The sequence below is a fragment of the Nylanderia fulva genome, unplaced genomic scaffold (genome assembly GCF_048542155.1).
Source record: "Nylanderia fulva isolate GAGA-0341 unplaced genomic scaffold, ASM4854215v1 Scaffold1096, whole genome shotgun sequence".
Classification (NCBI taxonomy): Eukaryota; Metazoa; Arthropoda; class Insecta; order Hymenoptera; family Formicidae; genus Nylanderia; species Nylanderia fulva.
This window is the reverse complement of record NW_028189298.1, coordinates 7,048-28,913: the sequence shown is the minus strand read 5'-3', so window position 1 is coordinate 28,913 and position 21,866 is coordinate 7,048. Positions and strand designations below refer to the sequence as shown.

The following is a 21,866-nucleotide window of genomic DNA, read 5'->3' as shown; positions in this document are numbered from 1 at the left end:
TTTACCTTTATTTTAAGAAAACTGGAACGTTTTTCATTTATTTTTATTTTTTTAAAAACCCCCCTCCTAAATTTTCAAAAATTTTTTTTTATTTTTTTTTTTTCGTCCAAATCTGATACTGCAAACGACTTTTAAAAAACAAAAAATTTTTGGAATCTGGTGAGAATCAAACCATTTTATGGTGGAAAAGGGCCTTTAAAAAATTACTACACCTTTTGTAGCCCCGGGCCAAATTTAAAAGTTTTATAAGAAAAATTTTTTTTTTCTGAACTCGATTTTTTGTTTTTTTTAAAATTATTATAAACTATGTTTAATTAAATTTTTAAATTTTTTTTGGGTTTTTTTGAAGATACCTCCCCCCTTAGCCAAAACATTCCTTGCGAAGATTATATTTCAAAAAAACCCTAAAAAGTTTTTTTAAAGTTTTTAAAATTTTTTTTTTTTATAAATATTTAAACCAAAAAGAAAAAGAAGATATACATTTATTGTTCCCCTTGGGGTTACAATTTACATACTTTTACAAAAATTACAAGACTTTATTAGAAACCTAGTAATTATATTGTATTATTTAAACAATAACAATTATAATAAGAATATTTTTAAGTCAGCTCTCCAATTTTTAAACCACCATATTCATCTCGACTAAAGAGCCAAACGTGATGTTATTGCGACAGATTAAGATAAGAAAATTTGGAAACTAAGGAATTTGAATCCTATGGTTGGGATCTCAGAAATTCCCCTTGTTCCTTCTCTTAACATCCCCTGTAAAGAAATAGACGAGAAAAATATTGATCCGAAAGTCGGCTGAATCGGGAATCGAACCCGAGACCTTCCGCTTGCCGGGCGACTGCTCTTCCAGCTGAGCTATTCAGACACTTATAAACCAATATTTCTCTCAATGTTTATAACCCCCCACCCTCCACCAAGGCGTCGTAATTGGTCCAAACGCGACAAACAATAATAAGAATATTTTTAAGTCAGCTCTCCAATTTTTAAACCACCATATTCAGCCGACTTTCGGACCAATATTTTTCTCGTCTATTTCTTTACAGGGGATGTTAAGAGAAGGAACAAGGGGAATTTCTGAGATCCCAACCATAGGATTCAAATTCCTTAGTTTCCAAATTTTCTTATCTTAATCTGTCGCAATAACATCGCGTTTGGCTCTTTAGTCGAGATGAATATGGTGGTTTAATAACAATTATATTTGATATTTTAAATTATCAAGTTTTGAATACAAACTAGTATTATAAAAACAAAATATTTAAAATGTTGAGAAATACTATGGACATTTTTATTCTTATATTAAACATTTTTAATTTGTGAAAAATACATTTCTAATAATCAATACAAGATTTTTGATGCACAATATTATACTTAAAAAAATCATGTCATTAATATATTAATACGTTTTATTGAAACATATATATATATTGTATTACCTTAAACATATATATATATTGTGTATTACCTTAGGGATAATATTTTAATATATTTCAATATTTTATAATGTGTACATACACAAACAGACGTTTGTTTCTTAATTTGTGAATCTCTTTTGAAACGTCTGTTTCGTGATATAATTGACAAAAAAATAAGTAATGCGATTTTTTTATTGATAATAGAATAAAAAATGTCTCTTTGTTTTTAGTTATTCTAAAACCCTAGAACAGCTTTGTTATGTATGATTATCCTTGATATTTCTGATGCCAAATGCTAATATATATGTAAAAATATATTATTAATATGCTATCAATGTATAATGCAAAAATATATTATAATATATATGCAAAATTTGTTATTAATATGCTATCAATATAGTGGAATAAAAATGTATATTCTTTTTACCTGGATGTTTCCATGGTGGAAATACTTGTTGACTTCCTATCAATTCAGGAGTAATTGTTAGAGATAATTGTGATCCAGGATGTTGAAAAATTGCTCTTGATATAGATCTTTTAAAAGCTGGTGGCAAGTTCAAAAAACCTACAAATTTTTTGCTTATAACTGCTGTTGTCTAATAAATTAAATTACTGTTAACATACTTGATATATCATTTGCTAGAGGAGTTTTAATTTCTTTTTTCACGTGTCGGTTATTCTTTATTTTAAATTTTTTCATAAAATTTCGACAAATATTAGTCACAATTTTACCATCAAGATTACCTATTCAAAAAACAAAATTATAAATATGTAATAAATATAATATAGTGAAGTAAACATATGATAATATAGTAATATGTAAATTGTTTACCTAAAATGCTATTAGCAATTAGATTTTCCCTGTATCTATAAGATTGTGTAACAGGATTGCCTTGCAAGGACAGATCTTTCAAGGAGATTAATGTACTTATTGTTCTAATTAAATCATCCATGTCATTCAAAAAATTATTTTTTGCTTCCAATGTATTTAATTCCCGAAATGCAGTTAAGTTTTTTAAGGATGTTATGTTATCGTCAGAAATATTAAGAACTTTTAGACACATCTAAAACAAAAAAAAAACAATTTATATATATGTTTATCAAAGATATATAAATTAATCTCCATATTAATTAAAAAAGATTTAGTTTGCATTTCAATATTCATATTGTACTTACAGATAAAGCAAAAGCGCTGCGTGGTTCAAAGCATAACGATTCCCCAAATGGTATTTTTTGACTCTCAATATGTAATTCTTGTAATTGTTTTGCATTTTCCAATCCTTCAATTATAATGATATTATTATGCCCCAGATAAAGTTTTTGAAGATTTTGTAGAGATCTCAAATTTTCTATTTTTGTTATATTATTATGTTGTAAATATAAATGTGTTAAATTGCATGCAAAATGTAAACTCTTTATTTTTGATATATTATTATTCTGTAGATATATAACTTGCAAGTTTTTATGAATATCGAGGTCGCCCTATATAAACATAAAATTTTATTAAAAATGAATTACATTTCCAGATAGCACTTCCAGATAAGCATTTCGAGATGATTATGAGCTCAAAAAAATTCATTTTTCATAATTCTTTATAAATTTATATAATCTGTTCAAAATGATATGAAAAAGGATTCAACATTCTTATGGAGTATCAAACAATTTTATATGCATTTGAAAAAGAACTCAGAATTAATGACATACAAATGAATTTATTATGTAGGGTGTTTATTAAATCTCTCCTCCCCCCCTCTCTCTCTCTCTCTCTGCAACTTACAATACTGCTGATAAACATGTCATTCATATGTAAATGAGTCAATTTCCGCAATTCTTCCTTTTTTATTGTTTTACTGAGCGATTTATTACTTAATATATGAGAACATTTTCTTTCTATAATATCTGTTGTTAATTTCACCATTATAATTACGTTAGTAAATGTTTTGACAAGAATACAATAAGCGATCTGTTACAGAATTTTATCGATCAAACATTAGGCGTATAGCGTATGGCGATGGCATATGACGTATCGATGATACGAAATATGCAACATGTATAAGCTATTATCGAATACGAGTAATAACATGCAAAGAAACCTATTTATTTCGATAGATTTCGCAAAAAAAATTGATTTCTCGTTTCTGATGCAATTGAGTATAATGACAAAGAGATTAAGAGTGACAAATAGTAAGCTATTAACTACGAATCATTTTAATTAAGTTAAATTAGGTTAAATAACATATTCGGAAATTATATATTATATATCAAGAGACACGGTAGTGTCTCGCGACCAGTTAAGGGCGTAGCCGAGACACCGTGTATCTTAACGCGGACATTTGAGTCTTTATAATATTTCGAATTCTCAATAACGGCTGAAGCAATCGAGTTTATACTAGACTTAATCGATAGATTGAGTTTGAATTATATTATAAAAGTGTCTTTATTTCTGCTCTACGTGATTTGTAAGCAGAGATATATAATTGCAAAGTCGAAATATGAAAAATTTCTTTTAAGAAACGTCCCCGTCATCATCATTATTATTATTATCATCATCGACCACGCAAACATAGTAGTATCGTGCTACACGTATTCACACGTATACAACACATGCGCACACATATATCACACGTACACAACACATGAATAGATGCATGTATTGGAAATGTCCATCTCGCACGTTTTACAACAGACGGCGATAGTTGCCCTCCGCTATATTGACAGCGTGCGGGGTTAGATATTTTCAATTTCAATTTTTACATTCAATTTTAATGTTATTATTTGCAAATTTATTGTCATAATAATTTATGTGCAAGTTTACAGTCTGTGATACAAAATCAGATATTTTGCTATTATTTCAATAATATTTCAATTATATAAATGCCTATGTATGAGTATGCATATATTTTTAATAATTTTCTTAATTAGCTTCTATATTTTTTTCAGTTGTACATCAAGCAGGTAGCATTATCAGCTCACTTGTGAGCATGGGTTGGGCAATGGCTAGTTATCATCGCAGCATTCGATTAGCTTAACAAGATAAATCTAATATCAGTGCTATAGGAACCATTTTACAATTTTTCTGGCATTTTCTTATTGCAGGTACATATATATCCAATAATTAATATACAAAATTAAATATTATTCATCACACACTTTGTATCAAAATAATATATTTTTTAAAATTTATTTAATCATTTTTATCATTGTGATTGTAGTGGCAAGGATCTTATTGCTCAGTGTCATTGCAAGCATCTGGCCTGTATATACCATAATATATTGCGTAATACATTGGCTAAGTATGACAATATAGATTTTGATAGATTCCCATGGAATATTGGAATTTTGTCGGACTTACAGTCATCCACCACATATGCAGCCTACAATTAAAGAACGCATTTATTCCATATGATTTGCTTCCGTTATTGGAATATTTAAAATAAAAATTTTATTAATAAATTTTGATGAAATAATTTATAAGAGGTTGAAGAAACTATGAAACAAATTCAGTCTCATAAAAGGGTAGTTGGAACAATAGTGGTGAATGCAGAAAGTATTACATGAGATCATTGACATGATTTACTTGTAGTTGTAAACAAAAATTTATAAAATTATATCTGTTTTAGGTATTCCTATAAAGTCAACATTAGATAATACGACAACAGTTCAATACGCAGGTTTGATAAGTCAATTGTCAGATAAAGCTCGTTCTGTCGTACGTGACTTGAATCCAACAAATAATTTAACTTTCTTGCGCATACGTAGCAAAAAACATAAAATTATGATGGCACCAGATAAAGAATTCATATTAATAGTAGTACAAAATCCAGTTGATTGATATTTAAAAGAAACAAAAATATATTTCAAAGTTAAGATTTATTTCTTTGGTTGTTAATTTAATCTGTATGCTACATTGTGGATGTTAATATCTATTCAATTAAATACAGAAAAATAAAAGAATAAAGCTTAAAAATTATACAAAATGCAGTATTTAATTACTAATTTAACAAATTATGTACTTTTAGAGTTTTTAAATAGTAACTTTCTTCTTTGGTAACAATATTATATTTTTAAGTTTGATAATTATGAAAATATGTATATATAGTAATTCATGGCATGTTTATTTTTGTATTTAATACAATTATAAATGTACATTTCTCATCAATAAAATATCACAGTATCTTTTTTATAATTTAATTTTAATATTGAGATTGTTTTTATTCAGTGGAAAAAAAAATGTGTAGTTGGTCCCTATTAATTATACATACATATAAGAGTGTCGCACAAATAATTCTATGCAGTTTTTTTAAGATAATATAAAAATACTTATAAATATAATCAATTAAAATACATATAATCAAAATTGTATGTATTAAAATTCAATAGCATATAAAAAAGATTTTTTGAAATTATATATATATAATAAAAATCCAACATTTTATATATATATATATATATATATATATATATATAAATATAAATATATATTTATTTATTGTATATCATAAATATATATTTATTTATTTATATTTACCTATCTTTTTTTTATATATATGGTAGAAATACAATGTGAGTTATTTTATTTTGCAAAATTTTTGAAAGTTAAACTATACAATGAAATTATTTCATATAATACCGAGATTCTTTTCATAATAAAGATTAAGAGAGAGTTAGATTTGATCATAAGATTTATAAAAGTCATAAGATAAGGTTAATTGCATATTGTATAATTTATCTCTCATTTTTTAAAGTAAATAAATATCAAAGTTACATTGCTTGAACTGGTGCGTTTGAAGTATGTTGTCTTTTTGAGGGATGTAAGACAATATAGTACAAAAGCATTGCTGTAATTCCCAAGAAAAAGGAAATGATACAAATAATAAAGATTATATCAAAGTACTAAGCCTCTTTAACTGCAGGAGGACAAGCATATTGCCATAATAAATTTGCTGCAATATTTTCAAAAAAGCAGATAACATAGAAAGATAGATGTTTTCAAAATGTTTTGCTATCTACAGCATTGAGATATATAAAAATGTGCACTATGCCAATAACGGAAGCAAATAATATGGAATAAATGCGTTCTTTAATTGTAGGCTGCATATGTGGTGGATGACTGCAAGTCCGACAAAATTCCAATATTCCATGGGAATCTATCAAAATCCATATTGTCATACTTAGCCAATGTATTACACAATATATTATGGTATATACAGGCCAGATGCTTGCAATGACACTGAGCAATAAAATCCTTGCCACTACAATCACAATGATAAAAATGATTAAATAAATTTAAAATAAATTTTTAAAAATATATTATTTTGATACAAATTGTGTGATGAATAATATTTAATTTTGTATATTAATTATTGGATATATATGTACCTAAAATAAGAAAATGCCAGAAAAATTGAATTTGCTTATTTATTTAAAGATGCTTATCATATACAAAAATGAATGATATAATCTCTAAAAACTCACCTTTAAAAAAAGGTAAAAAAAGGCGACCAGTTAAGGGCACACCATTAACAAAAATTATCCATTGCAAACCCATGTACAATAGAATTGTATGAAAAATTATCGATTATAAACCAATGTACAATCGTAACAAAAGTAATGAAATAAAAAAAAAATTGCGCCAAGTGAAAGTAGAAACTTGTACCAGTGGAAAATTAAAGTTGCAGACATATATAGAGTCGTATAATGAATCAATAAAAATTTAAATTTGCAAATGTAGAATTGTACCATAAAAAAACTTATCTTTTAAAAAAAAAGATAAACAAGATGCCAAGTCCATGCGCCATATGAAAAAGTGTTAAACAAAAAAGTATTTTTAAGTAAAAAAATCTATCAATTGACAAAAATTTATGTTCTAAAATTAATATCTCTACAAAAAGTAATGTCCAATTATTGCGCGAATAAATAAACATTTTTATAAAAAATTAAAATTTAAAAACTTATGCAAATTTAAAATTAATATAAAATAAAAAGAAATAAAAAAATTTTAGTTAAAAAAACTGGGCGCGCTGCTAAATAATATTCTAATGATATTAAAATTAAATTGTTACTTTTAAACTCATTGCAGCGCGCCCAGTTTTTTTAACTAAAATTTTTTTATTTCTTTTTATTTTATATTAATTTTAAATTTGCATAAGTTTTTAAATTTTAATTTTTTATAAAAATGTTTATTTATTCGCGCAATAATTGGACATTACTTTTTGTAGAGATATTAATTTTAGAACATAAATTTTTGTCAATTGATAGATTTTTTTACTTAAAAATACTTTTTTGTTTAACACTTTTTCATATGGCGCATGGACTTGGCATCTTGTTTATCTTTTTTTTTAAAAGATAAGTTTTTTTATGGTACAATTCTACATTTGCAAATATAATTTTTATTGATTCATTATACGACTCTATATATGTCTGCAACTTTAATTTTCCACTGGTACAAGTTTCTACTTTCACTTGGCGCAATTTTTTTTTTATTTCATTACTTTTGTTACGATTGTACATTGGTTTATAATCGATAATTTTTCATACAATTCTATTGTACATGGGTTTGCAATGGATAATTTTTGTTAATGGTGTGCCCTTAACTGGTCGCCTTTTTTTACCTTTTTTTAAAGGTGAGTTTTTAGAGATTATATAAAAGTACCGGAACAGCAGAATAACTCGAAAAATATGAGTCCTACAAAAAATGTTAAGTACTGGGTTTTTATGATTTTTTCCTGGCCATTTGAACATCAGATAGCCAGGAAAAAATCATAAAAACCCAGTACTTAACATTTTTTGGACTCATATTTTTCGAGTTATTCTGCTGTTCCGGTACTTTTATAACACCCTGTATACACTTAAATTTGTGTGTACATCTAATATATTGAGCATTTGTTTATTAAATGTGTTTCAAATATGTGGAAGAATAATGAAATTACAAAATTGAACTTTAATGCAATTAAATGTTAAAATGTTTAATAAAATTACAATTATGCCAGATATTAAATAAAATATTTAATATTAAATCTTTTTAAACTTGCATCATATATTCATACTAAATTCACTTAATGTAACAGATATAAGATGTAATTTTTTAATATACTTTGGTCTAAACTTTGGTAACTATACACCACCGTGATTTCATGATCTTTCTGACAATATACGAAAGACAAAATATATAAGGTTGAATTGATTATTTAGATATAATATATATCCTGTTTCTTAATGTTTATATCCATTTGGATTATTTTGTTGCCATTTCCATGTATCTAAACCTGAAAAAAATATCAATATACTTTTAATTTTAGAACATTATAATGAATATTTCATGAAATTGCATAAAAACGGTTCCACATAACTGTTATGACTGCTATTAATTTTATTATACTAATTTATGTCTTACACATGTCATCCATATTTTTTGTAGCAATCCAATCCAGTTCTTTGTTAGCGATACTAGCATCCGCATAACTAACAGCAATGTCACCTGGTCTACGTTCAACTATTTTGTATGAGATTTTTTTTCCAGATGCTTTCTCAAATGCATGTATAACTTCAAGCACAGAATAGCCTTTTCCAGTGCCAAGATTTATCGCCTTAAATCCTCTCAGATTATGAGTTTTTTGATAAATTATGGCTTTCACATGTCCTACTGCTAAGTCCATAATATGAATATAGTCACGCATACCTGCCAACATAATTAGAAAAAAAATTTATTATAATTGTCTTTAAACTTGTCTTTTTTTTAAGTATATTTCTTTCTTTCTATATATATATATATATATATATATATATCCTCTTTAGTATGTAATTTATAACTAGCAGTTCTTAAAAACAGTTGTTTTCTTTACACCACTTAATTTCCCTCATTATTTTGAGTATAAAAGTATTGAGATAAGATCATCAGAAAATAAATATTTGTTGAAATATTTTATTTATGAAAGATTATGTGAAATTAAAGTACAAAATATCTCGTACATTAGTCATTTTTTTATCATCATACCCTTATAATTTTTTGTACAGAACATTGTAAAGAATCGATTTATATATAAAAAATATAGTAGTTAGAATTATTTAAAAAATTCGAGATGATCTTATCCTAATCTTGGCAACACTATTCAAGGTTAAAATGATAAGATCTGTTACATATTTTTAAACCCTACAATTTTTTTAAACAATTTTGTCTAAAATTGGTTATAAGATATTTGACCGTTTCCAGACTTTCAAAACACTCTGTACATATATTAAGATTTATTTTTAATTAAATTTTTCCGCAAACAGAAATATATGGAATTTTTACCTGTGCCATCAGGTGTATCATAGTCATTACCATAAACAAATAATGTATCCCTTTTTCCAACAGAGACTTGTGCAATATAAGGCATTAAATTATTTGGTACACCATTAGGATCTTCTCCAATTTGACCTGAAGGATGTGCACCAACAGGATTAAAATATCTCAGAGATATAACAGAAAATTCCTGTAAATAATACTTTCTATTTAAATAGATTATACATATTATTCTGTTGTAATATACATACTTTTATACGTATATGTATATATATATATATATACGTTGTAATATATATACTGTTGTAATATATATACTTTGTAAAATACATATATACCTTATCTGATATACACAAATCCTTTAATATTTCTTCTACCATAAACTTTGTCTGCCCATAAGGATTCGTGCAATTACCAGTTTTCATATCTTCCATTAAAGGAAGTTGCTGAGGTACACCATAAACTGTAGCACTGCTTGAATAAATAAAATGTTTTACATTGTTCTCTCGCATAACTTCTAATAAATTTATTGTTCCACTGACGTTAATCTTATAGTACTCAAGTGGTTTCTGACATGATTCACTAACTGCTTTTAATGCAGCAAAGTGTATAACACTATGAAAAGTATACTGCAATGAATATTTTTAGTTTGAATCACATATACTATCAACAAACATAATATCAGTTATACGCCGATAAATATATACTTTACCTTCTGAAATACATTTCTTAAATCATTAATATTCATAATGTCACATATGATAAATGTAATATTTTTATTTGTCAATTTTTCTATTCTAAGGAGGCATTCTGGTTTCTCAAAATTCGAGTCTGTGAATGAGAAAGAAATAACTTAATAAATCTGTAAAATTTTTATATGCAGAAATATATTATGTGATATATACATAAAAAACAGTGTTAAATTAAATTAAAATAGGTAATTGTTAAAAATTGTTTAACTTCTAGATATTTTAGTACATTCTTGATAGAAAATATGTTAAAATTCAATGTAAAAAATACTTTTAATATATGCTATTATTTATATATTATCTAAATTGATAAATTGAAATATATACACTATATCACTATTTTATCAAATGACTTCTTATACTTCACCTTTATGTGCATTGCTAAGGTTATCAATTACTACCACCTGAATGTCTGCATTTAATAATTCCAAGACTGTATGAGAACCGATATACCCAGCACCTCCCGTTACCAGAACATTCCAAGATTTGCTTGCCATTATTTATTGCAAAATGCTGTTTGTTTGTTAACATAATATATATATATATATATATATATATATATATATATATATGTATGTATGTATATATGTATGTATGTATGTATGTATGTATGTATGTATGTATGTATGTATGTGTGTATATATATATATATATATAATATTTTTATATATTTTGTGTTCTTATATAACTTTACAACTTTAAGTATTTATTTCAAAAAGTTAAAAAAAAAAAAATTTAATGTACAATATTATCAAATTGTACCGCAATAAGCTATAATATAATAAAAATAAATTTACTGTTACAAAATGCAATATATATATATATGTATGTAATAATTTACAGTAATAATTTTTATATTATAGTTATACATCTCTAAGAGAGTTAGATGAAAAAGATGTATATGTACAATATATTTACAGAATATATATAGTTGTACACACAAGCTGTTAAAACTGTTCCGTGCCAGTTGAGTTTTAGAAAAATCAGTAGCAGTGCAGTTTAATCGATACATCTTATTCTGTGATAACCATACATACTGACCTTATCGCGACACAAGGACAGATGACGCAATCATGATGAAGTTACATAACATTGACACATCATCGTTCATCACTGATGAAAAGTGACCTAACGAATTCAATCGAAAAGATTCCGAGGCGTGTACATCCGATAATTTTGTTCAATTTCCATCATTTACGTCTCCTTCATCATCTACAAAACATACCGCAATTTATATAACAATAACGACGCTGTGACGATATCCAGATACATTTTAAATAAAAAAAATTGATATTTTCTCTATATGTTGACAAAAACTTCAATCAAGCATATTAATTTAATCATTGATATTAATTTACAAAATAATCAATAACAGAATTTTAAATTTGATTAACGTCAAAATTTCTATTTGTATAATGTACACACACACACACACACACACACACACACACACACACACACACACACACACACACACACACACACACACACACACACACACACACACACACACACACACACCACACACACACACACACACACACACACACACACACACACACACACACACACACACACACACACACACACACACACACACACACTATACAATTACATATATTACACACACACACACACACACATAAAATTTCTAATTGTATAATGTGTGTATATATATATATATATATTATATACAATTAGAAGTTTTATATATATGTGTGTGTATGTGTATAATATATATATATATATATATATATATATATATATATTATACAATTAGAAATTATGACGATTAGTCGTTGATAATAAATAATAAATTAAATGAAATTTGTGATCGAATAAGTGACTTTCTGATTCTTTCTTCGTCAATTACATAGATTACATATAAAATTCATGGAACCTTTTCTGAGATGAAGGGAAGATTTGTAGTAAGAATACCAGTCGATTAAAACAATTTCGATACGCATAGGATATATTGAGCTCTACAACTCTACAGTCTATCAATATCGGAGCATGGAAGAATACAAGAATTTTTGCTGTATATACTACCTGATACTACTCTTTTCCTTAAAAAGAGCATGTTAAGTCGATTACTCGAATATATCGAAATGTTGAAGCCTCTTTATTTGCGATCTGATTGAATGCTGGCGCGTTGCGATATATTCGTGGTTAGGATAGGTGCGTAGAGTTCGAGCGCCTCAAGCGGGGAGCACACACTCTTGTATAAGCGCATAAGCATATGCATAAGAAATTCGATTGGTTGAATTTCTTATTCATACGTTTATAGACCAATCAAGATTTATTATGCTTACGGTTGTGCGCCTATGCAAAAGTGTGTACTCCCCGCTTATGTCTATGGTGTTAAGTAGATTCGTGTGTGAAGGCCTATCTGCCATGTTTTTGGATGGGCCAGTAGCGTATCAACTATTAAAGTGCCTCAGATTTTATTGTATCTATAGTTTAAGCACAAATTGAGAAATATTCCGATTATTACTTATTGTTAAAAATTTTATATTTATAAAATAATGTAAAAAGAATATAATTTTTGTAAACATACATTTATTGCACATATCTTCTGTAGTTGAGCTGTGGCGTTTATAATACACCACAATATTACCGTTCTTGAGCATTGAGCATCATACTGATCTTGCATCTGATTGGTTTCATCTAAGAACATGGCGATGCACAGTACGAATTGAGCCAAATCAGAAAAAGAGTGGAGTGCACATATTGGTTTTACTGTGTTATAATTATGCATACGATAAATAATTTTTTAATAAATAATTTTTTAATTTTTTATTTATTTTACCTTTTCTATCTTTAAATTATATGTATAATTTTATATATAAATTTTAAAAAATTATATAAAATTTTTAATCAACAAATATAATAACTAGATATATATAATATACATTAACAATATTTTATTGAATTAATTTTCAATTTTAAATATATATATATAATGTATGTAATATATTTTAAATATAAATATATATATATATATATATATATATATATGTATATATATATTTGGATATAATAACATACACTAACCTTTGGAATCTCCACATTTACTCTTGCCATCGTTTCAATTTTATTTTGAAACGATGGCAGGAGTAAATGTGGAGATTCCAAAGGTTAGTGTATGTTATTATATCCAAATATAATATAAGTTTAATATAAAAAAATATTAAGAAAGCAATCGCGAAGGTAATATATATGATTGTGCATAATTCAAGATTGGAGGTTAAGTGTATGTTTTGGTCGTTTCGGAAGAGAAAAACGTACCGTAACATGTGCGTACGAATCTATTTCAATTCTTATAAACATTTATGACTTGGAACCGAACTTTAGAATGACACATCGGGTGATATAATTGATTTTTTTTTTATGGCAGAAAGTATACACATGCGGATTATGCGAAATAATTCTTGGGGACCTTGAGGATGAAGAAACATGGTCCCATGAATGTTTTGCAAATTATTCAGAGATTGTTTTTGATGTGAATAGCTTGTATTTATATCCCAAATGTGGTAAGTAAAATATAAAAGGTGAAAGTGATCGATATAATACTATTTGAGCGAATGTAAAAATTTAAATATTTTGTAGAAGATAGAAGCATTGTGCGCCGAAGTGCGATTAATGGAGCAGAGCAGATTGTAATAGAATCGCCTCTTCCGACACAAGAGCCGTGCCCAGTGGAAAACCTGGAAGAACTTATCATTACAGAAGTGTTGGCACGAGAACTGTTATGGAATCAAAAACTGAGTATAACAAAACGTGACAGGCAAACTGTACAACAACTTTGGAAGCAAGTGGCTAATGCGACGAATGGTACGTATATATATTTGTGTGTGTATGTGAGAGAGAGAGAGAGAGAGAAAGAGAGTAGTTAAAGAAAACTCAATAGAATTAAAGTGATATAACAGTACGATTTTATTATTACAGGCGAATGTTCTGTCGATGAGGTAAAAAAAAAATGGAAGAACTTAAGGGATCGTTACATGAAAATAATCTCTCTTGAAAAGTTGCCAAGTGGATCAGGAAGTAAACCATCTCGCAGAAAGTGGCAACATTACGAATTGTTGTCTTTCTTACGTGACACTTCTTTGGAAAAAGAGTTAGTATTTCACAAAAGCATTCACTGCAATACTAAAAACAGTTAATATTGATATTATTTCATTTTATTGTATTTCAGGACAGTTTCAAATATGATGAGTCGTGAGGAAGACACTAGCAATGATGACACGGAAATCCAAAGTGTGGACGTCGTAGAAGTCAACGGTGCGATTGATGCATCAAAAAGTATTTCGTTCATAAGCTGTACGAGCAAGTAAATAAATTTAAAAACAGAAAGAGAATAATAAGAAGAATATGCAATAATAAAATAAAACTTTTGCAGAGTCTACAATGTAGTCGTTATGACAATACGACGCTGCAACGGACCAATCAGAGAAAAAAAATCATATATTCTCTTCTTTGATTGATCCGTCACAGCGTCGTAACATTGTAACGACTGCATCGTAGACCCCGCATTATATTCAAAATTCCACATTAATTATCAACCGACACACATATATATATATTGTAGGAAAATTGTACAAATTGAATATCTCACTTGTTAGTACTATTACAGCTAGCTACATCAAATTTTGTCCAATAATACAAAATGTATTATTATGTAAAAGTCATTCTTTCATTTTCAGGAATGAAAAGAAAACGAAAAAGTACTGAGCGCGAAGAAGACTTGATGAAGCAGATAGCAGAGGCCTTGCAGACTCCACGACCACCTTTGCCAACTCCTCCTGTTCTTGACGAAGTTGACAATTTTACTTCGATGATTGCCTGCCAGCTACGAGAGTTGTCATCAGTCCGCAGACGCGCAATAATGTTGAAAATTCACGAGCTCTTACGTGCTGAATTATTGCGTAACGACAATTCGGCAACAACAATAATATAACGTAAAATATAATAATATGAATAATATATGTATAGTAATAAAACGAGACTGATTTTGTTAGTGCAATAAAGCCGAAGCGTATTTATTCAAATAGTTATTACTCAACTGGACCGGGATACCAAGAAACATTAAAGTTATGATTATCTGGGAAAGTAGGAAAAAGAAGTTTTAAAGAATTAGTTTGCATGATTAAAAGGTGTGATTTATTTCCTTTGCATGTGTAGTATACAAATAATGATTATATCTGTGATGTCTAGTATAATATTATAAATAAAACGAAATAATATGCTAATGTATCATTTATCATTTTGCCATGCTACTGAGCCTTCATTATTAAAATATTTACAAAATTCATCTTTAATGAGCATGGCACCCCGAGTACTTGTATTTGTACTACATTTGGAGATGTCCACAAATGCACAACCATCTTCCATAATCGTCCTCCACGAACCTCGTATGTGATCACCCACAGCCGTTTCTTTATCCAACATACCTGGTGGAATATAATTGTTCTTCTCGATATCACTCTTGCGGAGCCAGTTATGAATGCAGATTGTACCTTGTACGATCTTCATAGCAGTTTCCACACTACTAATGATCGGTTTTCGATAAACTCGCCATTGGCTAGCAAGTATTCCGAAACAATTCTCTATCACTCGTCTGGCTCTACTGAGTCTATAATTGAAGATGTGCTGTTCGGCGGACAAGTTATTTTTGCCAGAGTATGGCCTTAGCAAATATGATTTCAATGGAAAGGCTTCATCCCCGACAATGCAGTAAGGCAAAGACGGGCCTCCTTTGTAAAAACTGTCCGATTTTGGGATATTCATTTGACCTGCATTAAGTTGTTGACCGAATCGGCTTTCACGAAAAATGCCTCCATCACTTCGCCTGCCATACGCACCAATATCGACGAACCGGAAAATATAATTGGCATCACAAATAGCTAATAGCACAATGCTATGACTGTTTTTATAGTTGTAGAAATTGGAGCCAGCATTATCCGGACACTGAAATTTCACAAAGATTATTATATATTTTTCACATACTGCAAGAAAATTGGAGTCTGCTCGTATTGTTTTTTCTATTTATTTCCCGATAGTTTTTAATATTTGAATAATGCCTGAAAAGAATTATAATACAAGTATTACTTACTTGAATGGTTACATGCTTTCCATCGATTGCTCCAATGCAATGTGGAAAGTCCCATATATCTTCAAAATCTTCTGCGATGCTCCGCCAGTCATCTTCGAATAACTGAGGTGGAAGAACCAAAGGACACAAATGTTCCCAAATAATCTTGCATGTTGTAGCAATAATATTGCTTACAGTCGTCAAGCCTACTAAATATTGATATGTCATTGAAGACATGGAATCACCAGCTGCCAGAAATCTGAAACGTAATGCAAATTGATGTAATGCAACATTTACATTCATATAACTAAAATAAAAACAAAAGATGTTTACCGTAATGTCAACGTCAATCGTTCTGCTGCACTTATCAGCTCTCGCACGACGTATTGTTTCTCTAGATGCGGGCCTACAATGGCTAACAACTCTTCGTATTGCGTGGTTGACATCCGAAAATAATTATGGAACCGCAGATCTTCCAATTTAAGTGTTGGCAGCAAGGCATGGTAAAAACCATGCTCACAGCGTTTTTTAAAAATTGGAGCAACCCAGAAACGCTTCTTTTTGTTGATCCGTCTGTTTTTTGCAGCTAATAACATAGCTAATGATCCGAGCAACTTGTCACGTCGGTCTGCTTCTACATTCTGTTCCTGACTGCACTGCATTGACCACTCATAAATTTTCATTTTTGCAGACATGATATATTGATTATTTAAACTGATAACTGAGATACTGAGGAATTGAGGTTATATTGTTTCGCGACAAACGCGATGACGCCGAATTCGCGCGGCAGACGCGGCAAGCGGCATCAGTTTCAGAAGCCCCTAGATCTAGTTCTTTCTGAACTGCCGCGCGCGGCAACTTGCCGCGTCCATCAGGGGATCGATTGTCTATTTGTGTCGATTTTTCTCACTTTTCGCACATTCATTTCACGTGAAGAAATACACGCGATTGGCTATGAGCAAGATGAAAATACGATATCTCTAGATTCACGGGAGCACAAACCATAGTGAACATTCCGTAAAGTGTATATGCATGCATATATGTTTCAGTGATACCTTTATCTTTATAACCTCTGCAGTTTGAACGGTGTGAATAAGAATGAATGTTACAGAGAAACAAAAAAAAATTATGTTAAATTTTATGAATAAACATTCGGATTTCGGTCGGGGGCGGATACATTTTTGAACATGCTTGAATAAAATTGACGCGACATGTTATGAGAATTGATATAAAATAATACATTAATAAAAAAATAGTGTTTAAAAATCTTTTATTATAAAGTTAAGAAATGTACTGTGATAATCTTAATTATTAATTTATTATAAGATTATGAAATGTACTAATTTTATGCGATACAATTTATGTGATAAATATATATATAAATATATATATATATATATAAATATATATATATATATATATAAATATATATATATATATATATATATATATATATATATATATATATAAATATATATCCTATTCAAAATACCATCGCACAATATTTCTTAATTCGTACTTCTTCTGCTTGCATTATATTTATATCATTAAATGGTATCGGTACTTCTCCTTTTTCCTCCAAATATACTTCATTTAATGGAATTCTCCATTTATAAGCAATATTATGTAAAACACAACATGCATTTACAATTAGAGCTGTAAAGAATAGATTTAAAAAATACCTTTTCTTATCTCAATTATGCACTATAATTATTTACATACCAGCAAATTCTGGTGTATAATGTAATGTCCTCTCTTTTAATATGTATTTTAATACGTATTTTAATCGCGCTCTACTCTACATAACATATAATGCAGTAGGATATACGACACATTTTGACATTATTCGACACAATAATTCTTGTCGAATAATCTCACGTGAAATATTTCGTGTTTTCACTATAGTGAAAATTAGCCAATCAACTGAATGCTCACTTTTGTCATTTTCACTAGCTTTTGAGATACACAATCGACCCCCAGTAGGCACCTTAAGGCAGAGAGAAAGATGAGAGCGGCCAGGCCGGCGTTTTGGCTGTTACCGTTTTTACGGGACTGCTTGAAGCGCCCCTCGCACCCGTTTTTAATATCGGAACTAACTGCACACCCATTTTCTGGCAGGGTCGATAAAGTTTGTATTTGGTGCGAGTCCGTGCTACGCCCATAATTTTCGTGTTAACACAGTATCACGTATTCATTCTGTATATGTGCGATCTTTTTTCTTTATATATATATATATCTCCTCTATCATCTTCCTCTATCGCTCTCTCCCTCTCCCTCCTCTCTCCTCTCTTCTTCTCTCTCTCTCTCTCATCTTCTTCTCCCTCCTCTCTCCCTTCAAATACCACGCACAATTGCTTACGGGGGTGGGGTTGGTGGGGGGCGTGTTACTTCTTCTGCTTGCATTATATGGGGGGGGGTGGGGGGTGTTCTGTGGATGTGGCGGGCTGTGGTTTCTCCATGGGGGTTGGTGGGGTACGGGGGTTAGCGTGGGGGGACTCTCCTTTTTCGCTGGGGCCAAATATCTGGTTTGGGTGGTGGTTCGCTGGTGGGTTAATGGACTTCTCCAGTGTTTATAAAGCTAAGAGATATTTATGTCAACCAACATGCCTTTCCCTTCGCGCTGTCCCGCCTCGCTATTCCCCCCCCTCCCTTTTCTTCTCTCCCTTCTGCCGCCTCTCCTTCACACAAACAAAAAGAAAGGGCATAGAAACGCGCCAAAGCTATCCCAACAAACAAAAAATCACACACAAAAAAAACCACACACATTCATGGTGTATCCTGTCCTTTTCCTCTCTTTTCCTCTGATACTTTTACTCCTGTCTTTTCCTATTCTCGATTCTCGCTCTCCTGCCTCTCCTTACCAGTCTGAATTGTGTGAATGGCTCTGTCCTCCCCCTATTTATCCCTAGTAAAGTCTCCCCGTCCTCTGGCCGATCTTCGTCTTAGTGCGTGCTCAGGTGTGTCATACATCCTCTTTCCCCTCTTATCTTTGGGTTTCTGCCCTCAAACTCTTATCCCCGTTCGTCACCCATCACCTTCCGATTCTGTCCTCTGTTGGTCTCCATGTTGTCATTTCACTAGCTTTTGAGATACACAATCGCCCCCCAGTAGCACCTTAAGGGCAGAGACTAAAGATGACAGAGCGGCCAGGCGCGGCGTTTTGGCTGTTACCGTTTTTTAACGGGACTTGCTTGAAGCGCCCCTCGCCCCCGTTTTAATATCGGAACCTCACTTCAACCCATTTTCTGGCCTGGTCATAAGGGTAAGAAAAAGGGGAGTGTTGGTGTGGGTGTGGGGGTTTTATTTGGTGGCGGGGACAAAGAACGGTTGGTCCAGGTGTCAAGCGCACACGGGCCATATAGATGTTTTCACGCGGTGGTGGGTGTGGGGGTGAAAAACACATTATCAGCGAAAGTTCATAAGAATAAAATCACTGAAAGGAGTAGAAGGAAAGGGAAAAAAAAAATAAATATGTGCGATCTTTTTCTTTATATATAACTATTATAGATATATATATATATATATATATATCTCCTGTATTATATCCCTTTTGTATACACTCTTGGACTAAAATATCTTCTTCATCGCTTATATATCTCTATATCTATCTATGTACTCTGTGTAATGACATCTATAACTCTTTCTTTCCTTAAAATAAAAAGCCCGCTTAAATTGTTCTGACCACCTGGATTTTGGAATGTAATTTTTATCTAATTATATTTATTATTTAATTTTATCGCCGCTATCTATTAATATGAAGTGCAATTTCACGTGCAATTAATGTACAATTATTTAAAGTTCCCTGCCTAAATTTATCATGCCGGTCATAAAAGAACGTCAATTCGCATGCGTATCCGAGCAAAAACTAAAACTAATAAGTATGACGAGCTTGAATCCGGGACATTTCCGAGTTCAAACCCCTGCTTTTTTCAGTGATTTTTTTTCACTTTTTTTTTTCAAAGCCGTTCCTTCTGTGTATAGGACAACTTGGTGGATGGGGTAACGGAGGGAAATAAACAGAAACGGCTGGTCAATACAAGCAATAACATGCCCCTAGAACCTCAACACCTGTTAGAGGGGGGGGCAGATCAATCGAGAGCAATGTATAAATTAAAATTTGTCATGGCACCCAACAACGGTTATTTTTTACTACATTCTTCAAGGCAAAACAAATTTAAAATAAGGGGAGTAGAGTCTAATAACAAGAAAACACAGGAGCGGCGAAACGAGCAAGGCAGACGTAAAAGAAAGAAGTCAAAAAGAGGAAAAAAAGAAAAAAGAAAGAGAAAAAAGAAAACCATACTTTAGATTTCAAATTTAATTTTAAGGCGGTTTAGAGCTAAGATTCAAATGAGAAGAGTTGAGAGAGTAGCTGCTCCAAGAGAATGAATGCAATACTGATGTATCCTACAAAATCACAAAATATCCCTCGCTGGTTGAAAGAAGAAAGAAAAACGAAGCGGGAAACAAAAGAGGACGGAGGAAAAAAAGAAAAAAGAGCGTAAAAAGAAGGAGCATGACCAAGACGATGGGGGACAAAAGGAGAAATTAATAGAAATAGCCGAGCTAGATAGAAAATAGCGAGAAGGGCAAAAAAGGAGAGAGTCAGAAGGCAAGAAAGAAAAAAGAAGAAAGAGGGAAGGAGGGAGTATAGAAAAAAGAAGCGAAGAGAAAGGGAGACAAGAGAGAAAAGGACTATTTAAAAACGCACAAACCCAAGAAAAATGCTAAACACACCGAGGGCGTGGGAGCCCAGACCTCGTAACAAAAGCGTCAAGATAAAAACAGCGCAACGAAACGCAAAGATAAGCCGACACCAGCGTACCACACACCTCGCAGACAAAGAAGAACGGAACAAATATTTGATGCCGCGGCAACGCACGAAGGCGCGGAGGGCAGGACGAGGTTATCTAGACGAGGCAGAATATTCGGCAAAAGAGAACGACACGACGGCGCATAACACCACAGGGGGAACACACGATAAAACACCCCTACGGTACGGTCAAACGAGTAGCCCTAAACTCCGAGGGGGGCATAAAAGGGGGAAAACTCAACTAATAACGGGGACTCGCGAGAAGAGTATATAAATAAAAAAAAAAAAAAGGACAAACGCGAATCGAAGATAAGAGAATCAGAAAAAAAGCTTTAACGGCTGTTTTTCCTAGAAATAAATAATTTTACGTGTTTTGTACGCTTGTTTTAGTATACAAATGTGGGGAGGTGTAAAATTTGGGGGGGGGGGGGGGGGTTCTAATTAAAATCTTTTCATGGGGGGGGATTCATATTAATTTTAACTATAAATTAGTTTTTTAATTAAGATT

At 30.6% G+C, this 21,866-nt stretch overlaps 3 protein-coding genes and 1 long non-coding RNA gene across 14 annotated transcripts; 2 read left to right on the top strand and 2 right to left on the bottom strand.

The window, feature by feature from the left end:
• Nucleotides 1-1,472: 1,472 nt before the first annotated feature.
• Nucleotides 1,473-3,216, bottom strand: LOC114931706 (protein phosphatase 1 regulatory subunit 42). Its single transcript, XM_029303839.2, has 6 exons — nucleotides 3,204-3,216; nucleotides 2,598-2,701; nucleotides 2,254-2,485; nucleotides 2,046-2,165; nucleotides 1,849-1,986; nucleotides 1,473-1,716 (listed from the first exon to the last, which is right to left on the bottom strand). The coding sequence occupies exons 1-6, from the start codon at nucleotides 3,214-3,216 to the stop codon at nucleotides 1,679-1,681; spliced, it is 645 nt and encodes a 214-aa protein (XP_029159672.2). The 3' UTR covers nucleotides 1,473-1,678.
• Nucleotides 3,217-3,898: 682 nt separating this feature from the next.
• LOC146724979 (uncharacterized) lies at nucleotides 3,899-5,398 on the top strand. Of its 3 annotated transcripts, none has more exons than XR_014925441.1 (4): nucleotides 3,899-4,147; nucleotides 4,362-4,517; nucleotides 4,634-4,968; nucleotides 5,042-5,398. It is a non-coding gene; the product is annotated as an uncharacterized LOC146724979 (long non-coding RNA). The 3 variants fall into 3 exon arrangements; XR_014925442.1 differs by having other exon boundaries at nucleotides 3,900-4,147; nucleotides 4,634-4,955; XR_014925440.1 differs by having other exon boundaries at nucleotides 3,923-4,147; nucleotides 4,634-5,398.
• A 2,972-nt stretch (nucleotides 5,399-8,370) lies between these two features.
• Gale (UDP-galactose 4'-epimerase) lies at nucleotides 8,371-12,682 on the bottom strand. 6 transcript variants are annotated; one of them, XM_029307156.2, is made up of 8 exons: nucleotides 12,501-12,682; nucleotides 11,493-11,663; nucleotides 10,819-10,964; nucleotides 10,415-10,533; nucleotides 10,041-10,331; nucleotides 9,712-9,892; nucleotides 8,815-9,099; nucleotides 8,371-8,686 (listed from the first exon to the last, which is right to left on the bottom strand). In XM_029307156.2, the coding sequence occupies exons 3-8, from the start codon at nucleotides 10,946-10,948 to the stop codon at nucleotides 8,634-8,636; spliced, it is 1,059 nt and encodes a 352-aa protein (XP_029162989.2). In that variant the 5' UTR covers nucleotides 10,949-10,964; nucleotides 11,493-11,663; nucleotides 12,501-12,682; the 3' UTR covers nucleotides 8,371-8,633. The 6 variants fall into 6 exon arrangements, with proteins under 6 accessions (XP_029162989.2, XP_029162988.2, XP_029162986.2 ...); XM_029307155.2 differs by lacking the exon at nucleotides 12,501-12,682 and adding an exon at nucleotides 12,352-12,494; XM_029307153.2 differs by lacking the exons at nucleotides 11,493-11,663; nucleotides 12,501-12,682 and adding an exon at nucleotides 11,370-11,486 and having other exon boundaries at nucleotides 10,819-10,911.
• Nucleotides 12,683-13,504: 822 nt separating this feature from the next.
• Nucleotides 13,505-15,496, top strand: LOC114934505 (uncharacterized). 4 transcript variants are annotated; one of them, XM_085485839.1, is made up of 6 exons: nucleotides 13,505-13,588; nucleotides 13,849-13,984; nucleotides 14,061-14,285; nucleotides 14,400-14,571; nucleotides 14,650-14,784; nucleotides 15,158-15,260. In XM_085485839.1, the coding sequence occupies exons 1-6, from the start codon at nucleotides 13,559-13,561 to the stop codon at nucleotides 15,183-15,185; spliced, it is 726 nt and encodes a 241-aa protein (XP_085341965.1). In that variant the 5' UTR covers nucleotides 13,505-13,558; the 3' UTR covers nucleotides 15,186-15,260. The 4 variants fall into 4 exon arrangements, with proteins under 4 accessions (XP_085341965.1, XP_085341966.1, XP_085341963.1 ...); XM_085485840.1 differs by having other exon boundaries at nucleotides 14,650-14,774; nucleotides 15,158-15,224; XM_085485837.1 differs by having other exon boundaries at nucleotides 13,506-13,588; nucleotides 14,650-14,735; nucleotides 15,158-15,496.
• The last annotated feature ends 6,370 nt before the right edge of the window (nucleotides 15,497-21,866 follow it).

What these genes read in the sequence shown, in the direction of transcription:
- LOC114931706 (XM_029303839.2), bottom strand. An exon ending in GCAGCGCTTTTGCTTTATCT is followed by an intron (nt 2,486 to 2,597) that starts GTAAGTACAATA and finishes TTTTTGTTTTAG; the next exon opens with ATGTGTCTAAAAGTTCTTAA. An exon ending in AATTGCTAATAGCATTTTAG is followed by an intron (nt 2,166 to 2,253) that starts GTAAACAATTTA and finishes TTTTTTGAATAG; the next exon opens with GTAATCTTGATGGTAAAATT.
- Gale (XM_029307153.2), bottom strand. Translation starts at nt 11,463, where the DNA reads ATGTATCGATTAAACTGCACTGCTACTGATTTTTCTAAAACTCAACTG. An exon ending in TGATACACCTGATGGCACAG is followed by an intron (nt 9,100 to 9,711) that starts GTAAAAATTCCA and finishes TTATGTTGGCAG; the next exon opens with GTATGCGTGACTATATTCAT. An exon ending in AAAAAATATGGATGACATGT is followed by an intron (nt 8,687 to 8,814) that starts GTAAGACATAAA and finishes TATTTTTTTCAG; the next exon opens with GTTTAGATACATGGAAATGG.
- LOC114934505 (XM_029307151.2), top strand. Translation starts at nt 13,559, where the DNA reads ATGGCAGGAGTAAATGTGGAGATTCCAAAG. An exon ending in GTATTTATATCCCAAATGTG is followed by an intron (nt 13,985 to 14,060) that starts GTAAGTAAAATA and finishes AATATTTTGTAG; the next exon opens with AAGATAGAAGCATTGTGCGC. An exon ending in AGTGGCTAATGCGACGAATG is followed by an intron (nt 14,286 to 14,399) that starts GTACGTATATAT and finishes TTATTATTACAG; the next exon opens with GCGAATGTTCTGTCGATGAG.